The 24,751-nt window shown below is 33.9% G+C and overlaps 1 protein-coding gene across 1 annotated transcript; it reads right to left on the reverse strand.

Annotated features, from left to right (window-relative positions):
- Window positions 1-724: 724 nt before the first annotated feature.
- Window positions 725-2,901, reverse strand: LOC134848797 (homeobox protein B-H2-like). Its single transcript, XM_063866308.1, has 4 exons — window positions 2,490-2,901; window positions 1,987-2,135; window positions 1,565-1,734; window positions 725-1,127 (listed from the first exon to the last, which is right to left on the reverse strand). The coding sequence occupies exons 1-4, from the start codon at window positions 2,689-2,691 to the stop codon at window positions 725-727; spliced, it is 924 nt and encodes a 307-aa protein (XP_063722378.1). The 5' UTR covers window positions 2,692-2,901.
- Between the last annotated feature and the right edge of the window lie 21,850 nt (window positions 2,902-24,751).

A 24,751-nucleotide genomic window follows, 5' to 3' on the forward strand; every position in this document is an offset into this window, starting at 1 on the left:
GATTTTTTGGCCATATTCACAAAAAAAACTGGAAAAAGAAGTAGTACCACAAATAATTATCGGAAATTGTTGGGTGATAAATCATACTAAAGCCGGTTTAGTCGTAGTTAGAACGACCTCAAAAAATGTTGAACATTTTTTCTCAGTATCGACAAAAAACACGTTTAAAATTTTTGATTTTTGGTCTAATTTTGAGCAAATAAGGTGAGCGAACAGGCTTAAAATAGCTTGTTTATGCTTAATTTTAACAGTGAAACTTAGTTTTACTCGAGTGAAATTAGTTTGTGGAGTTGGTTTGCGCCATTTTAGGAATCGAAAACTTTCAAAAAAAAACTGTCAAAATTCAGAAAATTTTTTCAAATTTTTATCAATTTTTTTTTTTTCGTTTTTCTGTTCATTTTTCCACAAAAACTATTTTTTCAATTTGCTTATTTTATTATGACTGTCGAATATGCTTAAGTCCTAGAAAAAAATTGAGTTTTTTAAAGACTATGGTCGGAACATTCCGTGGAACTTGCACTGTAACTGGCCGTCCTTGCTATGAATTGTTTTCGGACTTAAACTGGTTGTTTTTAGCTACTTTAAGCATTTCGGCTTGAAATTGAGTTTACTGTTCGCGTAAAAATTTCAGTTATACTCTCTTACAACACTCAAATTTAAAAACTTTTACATAGTTGCTTAATTATATTTAAAATATACAATTTATATTTGCAATACAGTATTTCTACTTCTTGCACGAACTCGTTTCTTTTGAAATGACAGATGACATCAATTGACTCAAATGAAGATTCTGACTTGGAGAAGAAAACATGAACTGTCTGTAAGCGGCAGCAGCCAATAGGAATCCATTATTTCCTACCCCGCCAATTAGACCCAAGGGCGGTTGGCCGATTGGAGGGACTTGAGGGCTAGTAATTGAATCAAAATTGCAATGATTGTTATGGTTAAGAGGTTGATTTGGTAGCTGCTGTTGTTGTTGTTTTTTCAGTTGCTGTTGTTGTTGACGTTGTTGGTGGTGGTGATGGAAGTTGGCTAATGCAGCCGTCTGCAGAGTGCACAGATTGTGTTGTCTCTCCGCAGCTGCCAACATCTCCAAACTCACAGCTGTCTGTCTCTTCCACTTGGTCCTAGAATAAGAGAGAGCTTATGCAAATGTCCTCTAAGCGAGAGGTAACAGTTTCGAATCCCGAGCTGGCCATCAGCTGAAAGTTTTGCCAGAGCAAAAATTTGAGGGCAAACTTCAGGTGAGAGAGAGTGTAAAAAATTTCATCGGTTTTTAGAAAGAACGAACATAAAGAATTGAAATTGAAAAGGGTCACATTTTGAGAGCAAAGTTTGCTCCAAAAACTGACTTTGGTCAAGATTTTTCAAATCAGTAACCATATATACAACTTTTCTCTTACAACTTTTGTCATTATTGACCAAAAAGATATGCTTAGTGTTTCTGGAGTTTTCCTTGAGCATGGCCACAAAACTTGTTCTTCGCGACAGTAAATTTTTTCAGATTTCTTTGACTTCTTTATCATCTAAGGAGTGTTTATCAGCAAGCAACAGTTCAACTCACCGTCTGTTTTGGTACCATGTCTTAACTTGAGTGTCACTCAGCTGAAGACTGGCCGCCAGATCCAGTCTGTCCTGCACAGACAAGTACTTGTGTCTCTCGAAGTTCTGTTCCAGCTGAGCCAGCTGCTCATCCGTGAATGCAGTCCTCGCCTTCCGATGCTTCTTTCCTGTCTGAAAAAGATAACATAACTATCAAATAATGAATTCCAAAGGCGCAAAGCTATAATAAATTGTCAGAAAAACAATTTTTTTTCACTTGAAACTTGCATTTTATGAAGAAAAATTTAAAAATTTTGTTGATTTTTTTTAAATTTCGAAGAACAAAAATCAATTTTTATCTTTTGTTCCTACCGCTCAACTAAACCCAAATTCTCAGCCAAATATCGTCAAATACGATTTTAAATCACGCTGGTTACCGCGTACCCCAAAGCAAGGTGATTGGCCTCCTCTCCCTGCTCCCTCGCTGTGATTGGTTGAGTTGAAGTCGGCGCCGTGTTCTGATTGGCTGAGAGAATCATCAGAATCGTTGTCACTGTCCAGGGTCATGTTGCGTTGGTTTGCGTTAGTCTTTTCTGAAAAATTCTATTTGAACTGTTGTTTTGGACTATTTCAACGTAAATGAAGTTGTTTTTACTAACAACGTACAGTTATACCAGATGACAGTAATAAGAAAGTTAATAATTGCAGACTAATTACATTGAGTGTTCAATCTCTTATCGTGTCATTCGTGAATGCCGTCTTATCTAATCCGGAAAACTTCAAAAAAAAATCAGACCAGTTTTTCTCGACTTTTTCGTAATCGGAATTATGTCTGAAAGGGATTCACTATGATACCACACTTGAATCATTATGAGCGTTCTTTAAGGTAGACGAAATAAAGGAGGAGAAAAAACAAGCTACTCCGTAGTTCCTACCCAACTACTCACCTGTTTTACTGACGTCACTGTTCTCCTTGTAGTGCGAAGAGAGTAGGAAGTCGATAGTGAATCTGGGACTCCTTTTGTCAGCCGAGGAGCTCATCACACTATTCGAAGACTCATTCAATTGGTGTCCATCTATGCAAGATCTAGATTCTTCTCCTCTTTGAACGGCTAAAGCTGTTTCTTGTATCGGTGCAGCTGATGACATGTCAGGGAAAACGTGATCTAACGTAAGCTGTAAGTCGAATTGTGAAACCAATTCAAAATTTTCGATCAAATCTTTTTTTAAAAAATTCAGGATCAATTTTTAGAATCTATTTGTGTGACTTTTTGAGGAGTAGACTGTAGTTTATTTGAGTTAGTTCGATTTAGGTTAGTTTTAGTAGTGGTGATGATAATTCGAGCGAGTTAACTGCAATTGAAGGTTCTAAGAGGACGGAGTGATTAAAAATGAGGCCGGATAGGTGAGCAAAGTGATTGGATTGTAGATCGCACATTGAGCTGTAAAATTAGTTAGTTTAGATTGGGAAAGAGCATAACTAATTTGAACGGACATGTTTTCAAAGGAAGTGTTAACCAACTTTAATCAACTCTCTTTAGCTGAGCGTACTAGGGGGGAGTCCTCACAAAATGATTACCCCTCAATAGATCGGGAAAAATCCAAAATTGCATCCAAAATTGTTTTGCCCCTTTTGGGGTTTCAAATTTGGTTCTTTTAGGGAGAGGGCCTGAAAAGTCTTTAAGATTGTCAACGGGTGACCTATTTTTAATTAACAGCAGTCAAAATATTTCATTTAAGCGGGGTATTCAATTCAATTTAGGGTAAATTCAATTCCCTGTGAAATCAATATCAGTCGCATAAAGAGCAATACCTACAATTACTCAATTATCTCAAAGTTACAATAATAGACCCGCAGCCAATTATTATATCTTATTTTTTCTTAATATATGGCACTATAAATTCACTATGCGATGAGGTAATAATGATAACTTATAAATCTATGAGTCCAAATTGCAAGGAACACAACAGACAAGTTCTCATCAAGAGGTGTATCAAGTATTAATTATTGAAGTCAAGGGTTAGAAAATTTGCGCTTGGGAGACTTTGTGGCCATTCAGCGACAAGGTCATCAATAATTGTTTGTTAGGATCAATTTAACACCTCATGGGCCGTGAAAAGATCTCTTAATTGGCCAACAGCAGAGCATGACACGCCAGACGCGAGCAGCCGTGGCCTAGCAGATAGGATGCGCGGCCTTTAAGGCAAAGGTCATGTGGGTTGATAGCGCACTACGATCACAGTTGGAGGGTCCCAGTGTCAGGCGCCTCCTAAAGGTGGACCGGCTACGGCTACGACATCGATCTCTCCCACGGAAGCAAGTCCCAAGATAAAAACGTGAAAGTACGGCCGGGGCAAATTAGAAAAAGCATCAAAAGTCCAAACAAATTTGTGATTCTATAACTGGATAAAAAACAGATATATTCGATATTTCCCATGAACAAAGTTATTTTTTGTATAAACAAAAGTTACGCACGATCTTTTATACGTTGCCTTGGTTTTCGTTGCTGACACTGGTTTTGAAGTTTCGGAGCATATGCCTTCTGTCGTGTCAAGTTGCAGGGAGCAGAAAAAAGTATAAATTTTTCCAGGTTTTTTTGTGCTCTTGATTAAGTGTTAGTTAATGCGTTTATAAGTCAAAATACAAGGTTTCTGCACTTTTCTTTATAAAAAAATATTTTTTTGGCCACCAAAAAATTTATGAAAGTACTTTTCACGACCAAAAACTTAATTTTTTTTTCAGTTTCCTAGATACAACACTAGTACACTACTGTGATCAAAGCGCAAAAAACAAGTGGATTTATTTTGAGCTAGTTAAAACACAATTGATCATTTTATTACATAGACAGGTATTTCGGTTTCGTTCGGATTTAAAATGAGCAAAAAAAAACGAAACTTCAGCTTTCCAGTCAGAAAGTCAACTTGTTAATTTGAAGCCTGAATAAACAAAAAAACTATCTCCTCGAACAAAAAATTGTTGAGGATAAACAACAATAAAAATTACGGTCAAGCTTAAAAAACAAAATATGCGACATTAACAAAAAATCAAACATAGCCAACTGACAGTTGGAAAAAAGTTATGAACGCAATGAAACAAACAAAAACTGACTTGTTTTTTTTTTCAAAAATCTTTAACTTTTGAATTTCGAAAAAAAATAGATGGCTTTAAAATTCTCTGAATAGGTACAAAAATTTATCATGGACACTTTTTCGTTAAAATTAACCCAATTTGAGAAAACTGGATCAATAGGCAAAACTTGTATTTCACTGGACAATCTGGCAATTAATTTCCATTTTCGAAATTAGAAGTCGATCGCGTTTTTCTCGACCTTTCTACTTCTACTGTTCGATACTGGAGTTTGCCTTCCTTTTAACAATGGAAATGCACTGAACTTAAAAAGAAATCACAAATCAAACCCGAAAAATCAAAATTGAGCGTGAACAAATTTTTTTCCTGAAAAAAAAACTAAAAATAATCAGCAAGACCTAAATAAGAATCCTCACTACGTTCATTACTCTTACAAATCGGAAGGAAAGAACGAACAACCATTCAAAAATAACTATGTGTGAATCGGGCGAAAGTTATTTGAAAACACCATCAAAGATTCTTAACAAAAGTTACAAGTTTTAAAACCTACCCCAATATTTCGGCAAAAAGTAGTTCACGTGAAAATGCTAATTATGTGATTTCTTTTTGAGCAGTGATCAAACAGCTCAATAAAAAATGAGATAGAAACAATTGGCAAAAAACAAAATAAAAAATGTGAACAAAAAACTATCACATTGATAACGCTCATCTCAAAAATCTACATACTCTCAAATTCTAAAATGACTCTAGAAATCATAAAAAAATTGAAGGCATCATCCATCGGTCACTTAACAGCTGAGATATATGGGCTATCAAAATAAATCTTTAACAGAATATCTAATTTAAATGTAAAGAGGATTCAATAGATTTCATTAAAACATAGTCAGGGATGAATGGATTGGAACCTGATCTAAACTACATTTTATGATTGGATAAATTAAATGTTTTACCAATGTAAAGTATTTAATATTAACCAATCATGATCCATCTAACTAACAACCCACTTATTTGTAAGTGCTGAAGTTACTTGTAATTTCAGCACCAGAGAGATTTGAATTTAACTTAGAAATTAGTTGGACTCTCCCGAGCACTTCAGCAGCCGCAATAAACCAGTATACCCTAGATCTATTGAGCCTAGCAGAGACTAGTTAAACAACCTGAGACTAGATAGTATAAGAGTAAGATTAGGATCGGTATTAGACTAAGAAGTTGCACGAATCTATCCGGCCGAAAATAAGATAGCGTGACGAGCAGACGGTGTACCCTATCCGAAATTACTCTATGAGTTACACTTCGGTCCTAACTCATCTGGTGCGACCATAAGTCTCGAACAAGACCTTACTAGATTAGAATTAACCAAAAATAGATTAGAAATTAGACAAAAACATTTACAAAATGTTATACGACAATAATTTAATTGAAATGTCTCTCCGACTCAATAGATCAGAGCCAATATTCCGAACCATAATAGAACTACCCGGAATTGGAAGAAGACATCGAACCAAAGACGACATACGACAAAGTAGAAACTTGCCGTATAGTTATATGATAGTTCGGCAAAAGCCAGAACAAACTTTTATATTTCGAATACTACTTGCAATGAATTTAGATTTCCATTTGCAAACATAAAACCTTGAAGTTAATCTTCAAAATCATTTCAGGCGCTAAACAAAATTAATATTATACAATAACGATTGATAAAAAGATCTAAGATCGTTTTCCTAAAACTCTGCAGTATTATACAAAACATGTTTGAAAAATATTTATTGGAAAATAAAAATAAAAATAAAAATTAGTAGCATGACAATAAATGGTTAGTAATCATAAATCATCTTGTTGTTCCAGCTTCATCATCTAAAACATAACAGCAATCATCAACTCACTAATATCATCAAAACACTAAATCTTTCCTTTACACACATCTAAAATTTTATTAAAACTTAAAGTCACTTAATTTTAAAACCAGATCATCAAGGCTTATCCTTGGATCTTAAATCATTTTCTACTTAATTAAATTTCAAATTTGATCATCAAGGCTTATCCTTGGATCAAACAGAACAATTTTGTTCTCCCCCACCCACTTAATTAGTGTCTAACGACCTCAAACGTCGATTCACTACCCAACCCTTTCTAAAGACCCAAGACTAATAGAAATTTTTAAATAAAACTAATCATTCAAATTAGGATAAACAGTGAAGAACTTCGGTTAATCATCCTTCACTTGACCCCCCCTCTTACCAGACCCAGGATAAATCTTAGACTTAGTAAGTTTAAAATAGTATCTAACGAACTACTCGCGTTCTAATTATACCTGAACCTTGTGGATCGATTTACTATTCTCCAACCCTTGAACACAATCACTACCCCTAAGTAAGATTAAGTAAGTTAACACCTTAGCTTATACTAGTCACGAGAAAGTAAAAATCATTCTTCGGAATCGATATACTTTTCTCTCCAACCCTGAACAAATAGACCCAGGTTAAGCTAACCAAAAAATCGTAAGAACTAACAGTTTAGGAAAATAGAAATCATTTAACAACCTTTTGCATCCGTCATCCTAAACCTTATGTCATTTAAAAACCTAGGAAATAAACAAACAATCATTTTACACAATTGTGAAATAGATAACAAAAAATACGACCTTGTAATCACACCTCATACACAAACAGTTGGATACATTCGAACAAAACGACAAACACTAAAGAGAAAAATAATAACTAAACAAAGACAAATAACACGAAGATTTTCAAAAAATCGAAACGCATTTTCAGAATCAGAAACCAACAGTTTAGACGAACTTTACAAACTAAAAGAATCAATAGATAAAAATTACCCACTTCACGATCAAATATATTTTTCTGACTCAGAAACAACTTCAAATTCATCACAAAGAGGAAAAAGAAGAATAAAAAAACAGTACAAACACAAACCAGTACATTTATACAATTGGAATCAACCAATTCGACACATTAATAATTACATATTAACAGTCATCGAACGGAAAAATGAGTTCAACGCACACCCCAGGTGACGAAACTCCAGATGATGATGAAATCTTTCCTTTTATAGTAGACGCAGATACTGATAGAGGACAACACATATTTTGTCAAAATTTACTCGTAAATTTATTTGAACCCGGAATCAGTCCATGTAAAACAGAGTTCCCCGATGTAAAAATCAAAAGACAAATCATAGATCACTATCTAAAAGATATATGCAACATAACACAGCAGTATGGAATCTACTCTATAGAATTCACTTCCCCAAACCATAATAATAGAACATATACTATACAAACAGACGATCTTGATTTAGAATTTTCAAAAGTTTTTTCAGAATATATAAAAAGCATCCAATATCATAACTCACAAAGAGCAAACTCCATATTCACCAATGAAGTTTTCGCAATAATATATAGTTATATTTCGATATTAGAAAATGAACTCCCATTAACAAATGTCTCACCGACAGAAACATCTAAACATTTAAGAGTACGACATGAAATCACACTACTCTCTAGTTATTTAAACATCATTAAAGAAAATTTCACGAAAGACGACGTTTCACAACATACCAAACATGATTTACAAAAAATTTTGGCATGGTTCATAATAGATTATTTCACACACAATATTGATTTAATTGCACAAGCAAGAAAAAATTTTAGACCCCAAAATTCGAACGATGATACCGCTATCACAGAACAATCAGATTATGTTTGGGACCCCGAATGGTCTCATCCCGCATTTATAAGCTTTCCACAATCAATCTCAAGTCAAGCAATAGGTACAATATCTTACATAAGAGATTACGTAAGAGTAATACCATTAACAATCGATGCAACACCATTAAACTATAATACATTTTTACCCGATACACAAAATAATAGTTTAAACTCTACAGTCATACACAACGAAAACCTCAATGGAACTAGGAATCTTACTCAACAAGATATCCAGACACCATCACACTTCATAAATGAAGAAATCGTACACACAACAACTACACAACAAAGTATTTCACCAATACGCCCAAATTTAACAACACCAAGAAATACAAATCCTTCACAAACACAGGTAACCTTACAATCAACCGTTAAACCTTCGGTTGCCCCTAAATATTCACATATGGATTACCAAACATACAGACCCATGACAATACCATCAAAAACACGTAAAACATTCACTAGAAACAACTTTGCAGACCATAATTATAATTATACACATCCATCAAAAACAAATTATCAACCACAAAGGAATTTTAATCAATATACAAAACCTCGAAACTGGGATAACCCAACGGCCCAATATAATTCCAAAAATTTTCAACCAAATCCTCCACAGGATCGCAGTGAAAATTACCCATTTTTTCAACAAAATAAAAATAAAAAACAAACATCTTATCAAATGGATTATTTATCCTCAGATGACGATTTCTTACAACCAGATACATTTGCACCAAATACTCAAGAATATCGTAGACAAGGAATACAGAGAACACGTACAAATCATAGAAATTTTTCTCCACCACCGATAGATGCACAATATCAACAACCAATTCAACAACAAAATCCAATAAATACACAATCTTTTCAACCAATTCAACAACAAAATCCAATGACTGCACACTCGTATCAAGCATCACAAATGCAAAATGAAATACCACTCCCATATTATCTCCAACAACATGAAATAACAAGAAACCAACTTTCAAATTTTTCTCAAATGCCAAATGCAGCAGAATCATTACAAATGACAATGAATCCATACCTAATGGGTGGATCATCAATAACATCAAACAAACCGTTAATGGTTTTCACAGGAACAGACCCTGAATACTCTGTAGAAGATTATTTAAATGCAGTAACAGCAAATTTGATTTTAAATATAGGACCTGAACCAATTAATACGCCACTACATCAAAATTGGATACATCGACGCACAGCGTTGATACAAACAACCTTAGATGGCGCAGCCCAAAAATGGTTTTCAGTACTACCTCTAGAAATAAAATCAAACTGGAAAAGATTTACACAAGAATTTTCAAAAATGTTTGACTCCGAAAGAAACAAACAACAACAAAGAGTTTTATGTAATGAAATTCGTAGATTACCAAACGAAACCATCAAGCAAATAGCAGTACGAATCGAAACACTAGTTCGAAAAGCATATTCACTAAATACACATGACTATAAAAACACAAAGATGACAGAAATTTTAATGATGACCTTAACACCACAATTAAGGAAAATAGCAATAAAAAAGAGAGCATCCCATCCTTCTTCAATTCGAGAACCCGATTTAGATTTTCGAAAACTAGTAGACAAATTAGAACAAGCAGAAATCACAATGAAACTAGAAGAAACGGAAAATCTGAAATTACAATACGTTAACAAAATTGAAACGACTTCCACTAATATTAATAATATACAGGAATCAGAAACAGACCTCGTTGAAAAAATCACTGAAATACTCAATATTTACGAAAAGAACCCGAACTTTAAAGGCAAACCATCTTTCAAAAAATGGTGTAATTATTGCCGCCGATACGGACATAGTATTTCCGAATGTAGACAAAAACAGCAAGATAGTCAAAATAAACCTCAAAAATACAAAGAACCAAATAAATCATTCTATCAATACATGAAAAAAGATCAAAATCTACCGAACAAAACAGTTCACAGCAACAACAGTTCAGGAAAACCACTCCCGAACAATACAAATTATACAAGAAATCAATCACCATATAACTCAAGTTATAGAGGAAGATCACCAGAACGAAGAAACACGTATAATCCATCACAAAATCACTACAATAGACCAAATAGTAGAAATAACTACTCCAGATCAAATTCAAATACACAACGATTTGTTTCTAGATCTAATTCCCAATCAAGAAATAACTACTATCCAAACAACCAATCACGAAATTCATCATACAATAGGAATAGAAACTACTCCTATAATAGAAATAGAAGTTTTTCAAACAACCGAAACCAGAATTACCCGAATAATCGATCAAGAAATAACTCATATAATAGATCGAACTATAACAGACCAAACAATAATTACCAAAACAGATCGCGAAATAATTCACAAAATCGACACCCAAGTTATAATAATCGTTATAGAAATTATTCCCAATCACCACATAGGAATAATAATAACTATAATAAATCTAATAATCGTCACAGAAGCAGTACACCTAAACATCAAAGACAAATCAATCAATTACAAGCTAACCCAGAAACAACATCAGACCCTCCAGGTATTGATGACACAGTAACTGATACGTTACAACTCAATCAAATAAACTGTACATCATCAGATTCAGAAAGTGATACTGAAAACACTCTTGCTATCAATATGATAAAAGTCGAAAATGACTATGAATCTGTCATATATGAACAACCCTTTCCATCACATATATATGAAAATCAATCAGAATTTCTTCAAAATAATTACACTACACCCATAAATTCCACACCAACGACGCAAGAAACAAATGAGATAAACACTACAAATCAAACCAATAAAAATACCAAAACAAAATGCTTGAATACAAACCACATTTATCAAAATATACAAAAAGAACAACCCAAAGAAAAAATTTGGACAATACCATTTCTCTTAGAAAGCCCAAGAAATAAAGAATTTCAACCACCAGACCTTGAAATAGATTTTTTAATTGATTCAGGAGCAGAATCAAACATAATAAACATTCCCACATGGAATGAAATAAAAACTTTACATCCAAAGCTAACACCTCTTGAAACCTCCAGTAAGCTAGCAACAGCACAAGGATCAACATTGATAAACTACGGAAAAATCCAATTATTTCTCCTCCCTACCAGAACAATGGAGCAAAGCAAAATTTTAAATAAGCCATTTAAACAAATATTTCATATCACTGATATTAAATATAATATCATTGGAATACCCTTTATTTCAAAGTATATACCAACAATTAACATACTAAATAGTAAAATATTAATCAAAGATAAATATACAAAAACAAAAGACACATCCTTAACATTTTTTCAAAGATTAAATAAACAACCACCATTCTTTTCAAAATTTTATCCGATATTTAACCAACAAAGAAAACACCTGAAACCACTATCAGGAAACATCTATAATTTTTCAATCAAACAAGTTCACCAATATGATAAAGAACAAAACAAACAAAAATTTTATATGTCAGATTTTGAATTCAAACCTATTCATAAATTTTTCAAAATCACAATCTCTTCAATAAAATATTTGAAAAATTCGAATTCCGATATCATTTCCTTACATGTCTATAATAATACACCTTACCAAGTAACATTACCTTTAGGACTTTTAGGATATTGTGAAACCAACGCTACAATATCACCAATACACGAAAAAGCCTATCGCGTAAATAATATACTCCAATTACTAGATATTTGCCAATCTACAATTCTTAATGAAGAATTATCTATAAATAAAATAATAAGTAACGAAAACAGAAATACGGATTATTTCACAAAAACTCCATATTTCAAACCTACATTCAACATAAGTAACTACACAGCAGACCAACAGAAATTTTTAACAATGTTTAATTTCCAACATTCACAAATAACACAAGACGAATTTGAAAAATTAGCCAAACAGCTAATTAAATATTCATCAGTCTATGCAACATCAAAATTCGATGTTGGAAAAATCAGTTCATCACTACATCTCCCGTTAAAACCAGACGCAGTTTTCAAAAAACAGAGAGCAAGTAAAGTACCAATTCACTTACATGATAAAGTAAACAGATTACTCGATATTTTAGAACAGTACAATATTATATCACCAGTTAATAAAGAAGAACAACCAAAAGGCAACACATTCATCAACCCCGTTATCATTCTAGCTAAAGGAGAATCATTAAAAATTGTTCTCGACGCTAGATACCTCAATTCACTCATAGATGAATCAAAATGTAATTGGCCCATTGAACCAATACAAGTTATTTTAACAAAAATAAACGGCAAATACTTTACAACCGCCGATATGAATAGTGCATACAATCAAATGCCACTAGATGAACAATCACGACGTTTAACACAATTTGTTATCGGAAACCAACAATATGAATTCAACCGCTTATTCTATGGAATATCCATAGGACCAGCAGCATTTTCAGCTTTTATGAGCAAAATTTTTAGACCACTAATACTCAAGAAAAACGCAATCACCTATCTAGACGATGTTTTTATGCAATCACAAACAAAAGACGAAATGTTCAGTGTTTTAGAAAAATATCACCAAATACTTCAGAACGAAAATCTGAAGGCCGCCCCCGATAAATCACACTTCTTTTTGACAAGAGTTAAATTCTTAGGACATAACATAGAAAGAAAAACAATCACTCCACTGAAATCACGCATTGACGCTATTCAAAAACTTCAACCACCAACAAATAAAAAGAAAATCCAAGAATTTCTTGGAATGTTAAACTTTTTAAGTAAATATGTTTATAAAATGCAATTATATCTACGACCATTTTATAACATCCTTAGACAACAAAATAACTTTGAGTGGAATACAGAACATCAAGCACGATTCGAAGAAATAAAGAAACTTTTAACTGAACAAATTTCAAATACAATTCCAGACCCTGATCAACCATTTTATGCAATGTGCGATGCTTCGAACTTTGGCATCGGCGCAGCATTATTACAATCACATAATGGTACAAACAAAATGAACCTTATATCAGCAAACTCCCGATTATTCACTCAAGCAGAGCTACGACTCTCAACCCTAATGAGAGAATGTACAGCCATAATCTATACACTTACAGAATATGAATTTCTGATACTTGGATCAAAACATCCCACAGTTTTATTCACAGACCACAAACCAATCATTTTTCTTTTTACACAAAAATCTAACCCAAACCACCGAGTTTACAGATTTCAATTAATTCTAATGAAGTTTCCAAACTTACATATAGTTTGGACTGCAGGAAAAAACCTTGCATTACCAGACACCTTAAGTCGAAATACACCACCTGAATTACTTACACGAAAAACAACAGTTGAAATACCCAAAAACATAAAATTCTACCTTGCAGAAAACGAAACATCACCTCGATTAGAATGCAAATATGCAGTTAAAACTGATATTGAACAATCACAAATAAATAATTTACAACATTTCCCACTTTATTTAGATTGTCAAAATAATCATTATGAAGTTGATCTACTTGGAACATCAACTTTCAAACCAATCCCATATTCTCAATGGATAAAAAGTAACACCCAACAAAAACGAACAAAACAACACCTACCTAAGAAAGACCATTTTCCACTAATCGAAAAAGAAGATTTAACTGATAAAATAAATTTATCAGGACCACAAACAAATGATTCAAAATACACAATAAATCACGTTTTTGACCTTCACGACCCACTTGATACAATACCCTTATCTAAATTAGAAATCGAAAACATTTTTCTCCCCCCAACAGATACGATTACAATTTCAACACTGAAACAATATCAAAATCTTGACCCAATAATTCGACAACTGAAATCATGGCACAAATATAAAACTAAACCTATCAAAGCAGATTCAACCATTCTAGGAAACAAAACACTCCTCCGATACTTTCGCAAATTTAACAACACAACAATTAACGAAAAAACAGACCTTTTAGAGTATAACCTAAATGAATCTACAGTTCCCTGTCTCCCTATAAGTATGATTCTTATAGCTTTTAATATTTCACATACACAAAATATTAAAGGACACTCTGGATCAGAAAAAACATATTCAAATTTTATACAAAATTTTTACTTCCCAAATGCACCGATTTGGATAAAAGTACTATGCAATGATTGTATAGTATGTCAACTGAATAAACCTTACCCAAATCAAAAACAAATAGCACAAAAACAAGATTTTAAAGGACAAAGTTTGTACTTTAATCACCGTATCTCATTTGATACTAAAGGACCAATTTCACCCTCATCAGAAGGAAACTCCTACATTATGGTAATTGTTGACGCATTTACACATTATGTAGCACTTAACCCAGTACCACATTGTAACGCTTATTACGCTTACACAACACTCTATGAACACTGGATAGCAAAATTCGGACTACCAGAAATTTTAGTTACAGACAACGGTACAGAATTCATAAATAATGAAATAATAACACTATGTCATTTATACAACATTAAACACAAACCACGTACATCTCATGCACCTTGGACAAACGGCTTAGTCGAAGGTATGAACCGTTCACTACAAGAATATCTTAGATGTATCATCAACGGAAATGATACAAAATATACCGAATGGTCAGCAGATGTAAAATTATTTCCCTTAGCATATAATTCACAAATCACAACAACTTTAGGAATGTCACCATATGAAATGGTTTTCAACCAAAAGCCACGCAAACCAATAATGTTTACAGCAAATTCCCATAAAAACGCACAAGGTTATTGTCAACCAACTAAAGACTCAATTTGTTATAACCTACCTTTACATACACACGATGAAGATCATTTTCATCACCCACAAATTCTTAAATTAGCCTCCGGTACACACACCGAATGGATTTTAAATAGAGATAAGAAACACAATGAAATTTACCAAAAAATAACAAAAAAGTTATTACAAAGACAGAACATAAATGAACATATCAATTCACGTTTTACACCAGCTTCCGATTTAAAAATTGGAACATTTGTTTTAATACCTAATTTTAATACTCAAAAAGGAATTTCTAAAAAATTACAACCCCTCCGAAAAGGACCCTACCAAATAATTGCAAAACCCACTGATGTCACATATAAAATTACCGACTCAAACAAAAAAGAAATCGTTCAACATCGAAACAACCTATTACCTTATTACCCAAAAGAATACGCACTCCGCGAATTAACTCAATTATATTCTTTCACAGGATTAAAAATCATTCAAAATGAACCACATCTGAAAAACACAGAACAAAATGATAACCCCACCGAAAATCAAAACACAAAACCAACCGCCACCGAAATCAATACACAAAACCATAAAGAATCTCCAAAACAAAGAAAAAATAGAAAAATGACAGAACAAATAATACCCCAAGAAGAAATAGACAAATCTGAACATAGGAAAACAACAAGACTCCGAAATCAACCACGTAAAAACTACAAAATGTTCATCCCCCAATCTAAAATATTAAAGAAAGTAGAATTTAAAAAGTAACTTTAAGATTTCATACTTCACAATCTTGAAACCTCCGTAACATTTTTCATTTCAATTTTTCAAAATAACATGCTCACAAGTACGCAATAATTCTAGTTCATAATAGACCAATAGGATTCATCCAATCCGCCACCTTCTCTAACTCAAACTAAGATCAATTAGACGAATAATCTAGAACTCCAGGCACATCTCTAACTATAACTTTACAACCTCCAGGTCAAAAATAAGCAAACCACTCCAACTTGACAGTTAAAATAAATATCACCATAATACCGTACCCCTCCCTTATCTAATAACCCAAAGATCAACAATATTTCCCCAACTCAGACCACGAATACCCCCAAAACAAATTTGATAACTTAGCCTAAAGTAACAAAATGAAGATTTTAATTAGCCTAAAGTATAAAAATCTCACCATACCCCGGATCATTTGACAAACAAAAATAAAGAAAAAGACGACCTCCCAGTCACCATGAAAATTGCCCCCAACAATTTTTTACAAAAACTCAACCCACTTGTCAAAAAACTAATAAATAATTCGACCACACTAGAAAATCGCCTCAAACAGCAAAAAATATTCGACCAAGAGATCATTTCTTAAATGCTTTTCTCTCAAACAGTCGCTCAAATACTTATAAATTTTAAACATTTTTTTTCAATACTTGAAACTTTTATAATATTTCTTTTTGATCTACTTGAATCTTTTCTAATAATCTTAATCATTTTTTGTAACATTTTTTTAATTTTCTACACAATACTCGAACTATTCCTCCAACTTTCCAAAACCCTTGAATATATCCACAGGTACGATTTTAACAACTTGCCTAAATGATACGAACAATTTTCAGTAGAACTGATATTTTTTTATTGTTTGTAATTTTCATAACATTTCTATCATCCCTCATTTTGACCATATGTAAATGCATAAAGAAAGCAATCATCACATTTGCCCTAGCAACAATTTTTTTAATTATTTTTTTGGAAGATGCCCTAGCAACAATTTTTTTAATTATTTTTTTGAGAATATTATAATAAACATAAACCTTCCCACTAGAGTAACAATTCAAAAATCCATCAAAAATTGCTACCCAACAGTCACAGAATCAGTCTTCACCGACATCATCCCAAGATAACCAAACACCACCTTCAACTACTCAAAATCCTCCAACATCTACACGTATTTCTTTTCAAGACAATCCATACACTTTTGAAGAACGACACGCTCGTTTATCTGAACCACTAGAACCAGTTCAACGACAAGCATCCCTAAGTGAACCAACATATAACCTTTACCCCACACTACCACAAGAACTAAGTAGAATACGAAACCTTAGTCAAAACCAAAACACAACAGAAATAGATAGACAAATTATACATCCTCGACGAAACAGAAATTTTCAAACTCCCCGAGTTCATTTTGATATACCTCAATCCCCATCACAAACCACTCCAGAAAACACCACTGGTATCACACCAGAAACTCCTACACTTTTTTCACAACGAAGCACTTCAAGTCTCCCCTCAGACTACTTAGGTTCAACACCAACATCTGAACAAGCACGAGAAAATCCTTTTAACCCCCCAAACCTAACATCACGACTTCCATATTGGACTACACATTCATTTACACAAGGTGAACCAAATTTAGTCAATGACCCCATAGATATTTCTACGGATACAACAACATCCTCATCACTACCAGAAACATTATCACTACCATCAACACCATCAATAAGCCAATTTTCACCACTACCCTTTAACTTAAATTTTCCAAATAATCTCGACGCCAGATATCGAGAACAATCATCAATAAATATTCCTTTAAGATTAGATTGGAATACATTCACAGCACCTCCACCATTATTTGGACAACATCAAGAAAGTAACCGCCTTCATAACTGGGCACTTAATAGGTTACAATATCGCCAAGATATTCACAACGATATCCGTGAACACAATATTCAAATACTCCAACAAAACAGTTTACAATTAAAATTTGAAATCACAGTTAAGTTAAATAACATTACCCAACATCCCTACCCATTAAATCCACCTAACATAACAGCTCAATCACTACCACCACCGTTTATAACTACTGAAGTAATATATAAATACGACAGATACACCAAAAACACAATTGGTTACATTACATTTTATAACCCATACTCAGGATTATCATACACATGTATATTCTAAAATTACTAATTTCTCTCCAACTCCTTTTTCTAGTAACCTCAAATCAAAACATAAACCCTTCCCCTCGTACAGGACCACAAGATTTATTAGTAACACATTACGATTGCGAAGAAAATGAACAAAAAACACTACACAAATATGCAATAAATCAAGTATCACAATGTGAAACAGAACCACAAGCTATAGAAACCACAGATATAATAGCAACACTCTATTCAAAAGCCCGAGCAACAACAGTTACAGGTTATAAATTCACAGCAACATTTTCCGAAAAGAAAGTACATTGTTCACAAGTCTCGAACGGAAACAAAAACCGACTTGACCATGAATCATTCTATCAAAGTAATATAGAACGTCTTTTACATCTCAATCCCGACGATTGTAAAAATGAATTACTTAGACTAAACATCACACGAAATAAAAACTCCCAAAGAAAGTTAGTAAATTTTCAAGTTTTTTCAGACTCTGTACATCAATCACAACTTGAAAGACACCAAGGACATATAAAACTAGACGAAAAATACCCGTATAACGGCGCACACGGACGATTAACCTATGACCTACATGATAAACATTGGATACCACACATTGGTATAAATAACCCATCAAACTGCAAAGCAGACACGAAAAATAAAGGATACCAAGAAATAATGTTTTTCGATTGGAAAATACAACTCGAAAAAATACAACTCACACGAGATTTATCTGATAATACAATGATCTATCAAGGAATCCGACTACCTTGTAAAAATGATCAAGGATATTGCGACCCTACAACGAGAACACAAGCAACAATTGTTTGGTTCCCCGAAGATACATGTACAACATTTCAAGTAGCAAAAATACACGCTCGTATGATAAAATTTCACGAAAAATATTTTATACAATCAATTCCATATGAACAAGTCCATCCATCACGCAAACTAAGTTCCGATTTTAGAAATATAGATAATATAGAAAATAAATTGACACGTTTTCAAATATATCAAGAAACAGAACTTGCATGTAAATACAGGAATCCACTTCACAGAACACAATACTCTGAAATATTAGTTGAATACGAAAAAGGATTCGACATGACCACTGGAAAAGTGAAAATAGACCCATATGCCACAGGTCATCCTCTAAACGAAGGAACATCCTATATACCAGTTAATTTTGAAAAAAGCAACGGACAACCTGGTGGACATCTAAAACCTTATGACACCAGAAGCACACGCTTACAAGAATTATCACTAATGAATACTACATATTTCGGTAATATCCACTATGATATTCATTTGGATATGAAACTAGACTATACAATTAGCCGCATTTTTCAAGAAATGTCACTCTCCGAATTAGAAACACTACACCAACTATGCGAATTAGAACGAACACAAATATTACAATCACTTGCACTAGCAGTATTAAAAATACCCTACGCAGGATACTTATTATCTGGAAATAGATCAAATTTTTTAGACTACGAAGGAAACATCTTATGGTTTTATACTTGTACCAAAAAAGTATCACCACTCTACGTTTTTGAAGATAAACGATGTTATAAAAGAATCCCTATCTTTTATAAGAATAAAGTACATTTCGTGGATACACTTTCACGAAGAACCTATTTCTGGGATACCGCAGTCCCATGTGGATCAGAAAATAGCCACAACGTAGTACAACTAAACCCTGATGAAAATAAATATTATCTTCTCACTCCATATCCCACATTAATGCAATCACTCAAAAAATTTTCACCAGAAAGCATTCGCGCTATCGCTCGAAACCCAAATATAGACTTACAATCAATAGGAATATATTCAAAATCAGATATTCAACATCACATTAGAACACAACAATTCCAAGAATTATTAACACAAATGGACACTATACAAAGACAATCAATAGACCAAAATTTACGCAAACTTGCAGAAACCGCAGGATTTGCCGATATCTACACGCAAGACTATAGCGGATATTTTAAAGACATTAAAGATTATATATATCTAAACGGCGAAAAATACCGTCCCCAAGATATATCACCAATCAACATTTTTAGCTTTGTTACACTCAAAAATGAGATCCTCGATTTTCTAGGATGGCCCTACTACATCTTAGAAAAATTGACTATTTTATACGCAATGTTTAACTTTATTGGATTTCTTTTCTCACTCTTAAAAGGAATCTACAATACATGTGCTATACACACACAAGTAAACAGACAAGCAAGCGTAGCACGCATACTCTTTGCAGGATTTTTTGGAATTTTTTCCACATCTATAAACAAAATTCTTTTAGACGCACAAATAAAAGAATATAACACAAAAATAACAACACGACAAAATACATACGACGAAGAACATAACAATGTCGACACACAGCCAACGGCACCACAATTACCACCCCTACCAAATAACCATCCACTATCCCTAGTCCCACGAAATTTTCGAAATTTAGCCATCACACATAATCCAAATTTTAGACTCACCACATCGCAAAGTCCCGTCCAACATATAATAACACATCAATCACAAGATGATAATACTTATGAACAAATTATTGAACAACCCCATACCACCGCTTTTCAATCTCAAAATAATAATTTTTTTAGCCCACGATGAGCCGCCAACTTGGATCACTCCATCGATCAAATTCCCATCCAACCAACCTTCCTTCTTCAATCCCAATAATACCACTTTTTGCTTTTCCGCCACCCGATTTTCCACCTAGCAATGTAACATCAGGCATGAATTCCGACACTAACTCACAAATTTCAGTTTTATACTCCATTTCACAGCTAAATAATCCGAATATTGAAACCCCCGATGAATTTGCCGACTCAGAACCATCTCCATCCAATAATTTTCATAACCCTTCTCATTTTTCTCAACCTCCTTTTCAACCCATATTGTCAAATAACCCTGACCCAATCACTCCCACACCCTCTTATGCTTCCCAAGTTACCCCAACCTATTCCTCATACCATTCTGACCAATCATCTCCAGACACCCCCCGAATCTCCCCAGAGCTAGACAATTTTATTACCCTCCAACAACAACCCTACCACCTTAACACCCCGACCATAAACCAAATCTCCTCCACTACAAATTCATCCAATCCCCCTACACCCTCTTCAAATTATACTGAATCATTAGCACCATCATCCACATCAACTGAATCCTCACTCAACACTAATAGAGCTTACCGCACTTTTAAAAGAAAGTTCCCCAACCATCCTTTCCCAGCAAAACCAGGAACAGCCCGTGAATACATCAACCACCCCCAACATACTAACACCAAAGAATTTTTAGCTATCACTTTACCCTCATTTCCACAATACACCTTAAACACCCCTCATGACGCTAACGAAACACGCAACTTTGTAGACGAATACGTTTTAATGCCCACTCTCTCTTGGACCTCATACTATCATTTCACTAACCCTCTTTGCTTACCTTTAACCAACACTTCCATCGATACAGACCGAAACAAAGATATGCTATATCGACTAACTACACCACTCACCGCTAGACAGTTTACTTACGTAGGATATAAAAAATCACTAAAAATACACACTGCACCTAGAGCTAATGAATATACACTAGAATACTACGATCACAACATCATCAGAGCTAACCAAGATCAATTCTTAGACGACGATCGCTTCGCTAATCCACAAATCACCGAGAAATTTTTCATCAAGACACCATATGTATTTACACTAAACATTTTCGACCGAAAGTTTGATCACATTATTTCAGAAGCACTAACAAACACACAAGCATACGAAAGTTTTAAAGAACGCTTCCAAATCTTTTCACTAACCTTTCATTTCCTTGCACCACACGAAAGAGATTTACACTGCTCACACGATATTATGTTGCGCACTAAACAAACACATACATACAGTTACTATCGTTTCATCCAAAATCACTTTGACCTCCACACACCCTCTAGACAACCACACCATCGTTTCCAATTCATCAATTCAAAATACACTTCACCGTATTTCCTAAATTTCACATATTGTATTAAAGACACTAACCTCCATGGTATTCTTCGTAATTACGACCCCATAACCCAAATGTATATTTTCTGCCCCATCACCAAGACCTTCAACGCCGAAGAATCCCGACCCTTCCTTATCCCGCACGAGTTTGTACAGCCTATAGAGATCCCAATTTTAGAATTCATCCACAACACTAAATTTAACCACAAATTATATAACTTAATCCAAAACACACCTTATGAGTTTGCAGTAGGCACTGAAGAACTAACCACTATTAAGGCACTTCAATTGCTTTGGCCACTGCTTCAAACTAAAAATATCATCCGCATCTTAGCTAAACTACTAACAACTTCAGAACTAATTCACGATATCTTCCCCCACGGTTTTTTCCCCGACGACTAACAGGTAAGTATGAATTAAGTGAATATTACTAACTAATTAAAATATTGAAAAAACTCACCATTCTTTATTCATGTTTTCTTTAGATTTTTAGCCTTCATCCTAGATCATCTGAAAAATTCACAAAAGAAAAATAAAAAATAGCAAACTTCTTCAAAACTGTTAAAAACCCTATTAAACTTGTGCACCAACAATTAAATAAATATAATACCAATGCAGTAAATTAATTTATAAAATTTTCCCCCAAAAGCAGTAAATATTCATATGATGAAAATTTGTATCTTAAAATTCCCCCATAACTAGCAGTAAATTTCCAAATTCTATGCAGTAAATTAATAAAATGCAATTGCAGTACTAACCTTTTGATATTTTCATTCATTCGCACAGAAATTCTATCCACACTCGCACAGCTCGCCCACGAAGAATTGTTTAAAATAATGAATTTCAGTTTCAAGTTTTCACACTCAACAACTCTAACATATAATAACATGTTTCAAACTTTCCTTTAACCCGGTTGGAAAGGAATCATATACTAAACAAAACTAACCAACGCAGCTTACTACATACCACAAATCATAGAATAACAGCATGACTAAGAAAAGGAAACCAACGGTACCCAAACCGGATTAACCCAGTTTAAAACTGGATAATTTATTCTTTTGAAGACTATTACAAAGTCTTAGAAAGAAATAATAAAACACAAAAAAGTCGAAAGACAAACCCATACCACAAACAATTTGCTTTTTAGAAAAAGTACATAACCAACAAGACATAAGTAAAACCACAACAAACCCAACATAAAACGTTGTCACATAACAGGACCCCTCACAAACACCGCATGAAATTATACTCCCACACCTGGCCTAACCCACCAGGAAAGGACGTCCTGAGCATGCTCTATAGCCGGCCTAACCCACCGTGCTACATCCACGCTTTGTGACCACACCTTTATTTTTAATAAGAGCTACTCAAGGGTGAGTAACTCTTCAAAATAACCTAACTAAAACAAAAAGCTTTTGTGAAAACAACTAACTAAAATCATAATTAAAAAATACTAAACTAATAAAAGTTTTATAAAATGTAAAATCACATGATGCAATATATAGATCAGAATACAACACCAAGGACGAACATCAAAAGACAAGACGACCTCACTACACTCGAGAGAGAATGACCAACTACAATCGATATGCCGCTCACAATCACAACTCAAAGGATTTAGAGTACGACTTGACTTCGCAGAAAAGGACTTCATTGAACTAGACCAATGACCACCTCGATGTTCAAGTATACGTACAGATCCGAGTAACCAGGCATCCCCTCCACGCACAATCTCCACGCCATTACCAAGCTAGATCAAACACAAAAGAAGTTCTCTCCGAAGAACAGAAAAACTTGACATAGCCAACCATTCTGAAATCAGAATTGATGCTGTTGCAAAGACTCAGTCGTTGTCACAAGAAGAAGCGGAAGAAAATTATGATGTTCGCCAAATACCAACGTCCATCATCCATCCTTGAACTACAGAAGAACTGTTCTAAAAAACTCTGTAAAACCCGGATGGGTGGAACCTGATCTAAACTACATTTTATGATTGGATAAATTAAATGTTTTACCAATGTAAAGTATTTAATATTAACCAATCATGATCCATCTAACTAACAACCCACTTATTTGTAAGTGCTGAAGTTACTTGTAATTTCAGCACCAGAGAGATTTGAATTTAACTTAGAAATTAGTTGGACTCTCCCGAGCACTTCAGCAGCCGCAATAAACCAGTATACCCTAGATCTATTGAGCCTAGCAGAGACTAGTTAAACAACCTGAGACTAAATAGTATAAGAGTAAGATTAGGATCGGTATTAGACTAAGAAGTTGCACGAATCTATCCGGCCGAAAATAAGATAGCGTGACGAGCAGACGGTGTACCCTATCCGAAATTACTCTATGAGTTACACTTCGGTCCTAACTCAGGATGTTTTATACAGTTTTGATAATTTGTCTACAACAAATGATCTGCAGATGCTGTGCTGAACTCCCCGGTTGATGGCTTCGTCTTCGTGGTGCGTTTTTCCATATAGAGGGGTTTTGAAGTTAGAGTCAGCGAACTCCGTGGAACCCTAAAAAAACTCAACTTTTTCTTCTACATACCTTGAATGAAAATTGTCGGCGCAATTTAGGCTTCCATCTTTCAGTACATCAGCCTCCATAAAAACATGTAAAATAAATAGCAGGAAAAAAGTACAAGAACAAGGAACACGAAAAAAGTATTTGAACATTTTGAAGTTTTCCATTTTCAAAAAA

This window comes from Symsagittifera roscoffensis, chromosome 6 (assembly GCF_963678635.1).
Source record: "Symsagittifera roscoffensis chromosome 6, txSymRosc1.1, whole genome shotgun sequence".
Lineage (NCBI taxonomy): Eukaryota > Metazoa > Xenacoelomorpha > Acoela > Convolutidae > Symsagittifera > Symsagittifera roscoffensis.

Bases quoted from the DNA above. Each gene is read 5' to 3' on its own strand.
- LOC134848797 (XM_063866308.1), bottom strand. From the start codon at position 2,691: ATGTCATCAGCTGCACCGATACAAGAAACAGCTTTAGCCGTTCAAAGA. The intron at 2,136-2,489 runs GTGAGTAGTTGG...AGAATTTTTCAG, and splicing joins CAGTGACGTCAGTAAAACAG to AAAAGACTAACGCAAACCAA. The intron at 1,735-1,986 runs GTACGCGGTAAC...TATCTTTTTCAG, and splicing joins GCCAATCACCTTGCTTTGGG to ACAGGAAAGAAGCATCGGAA.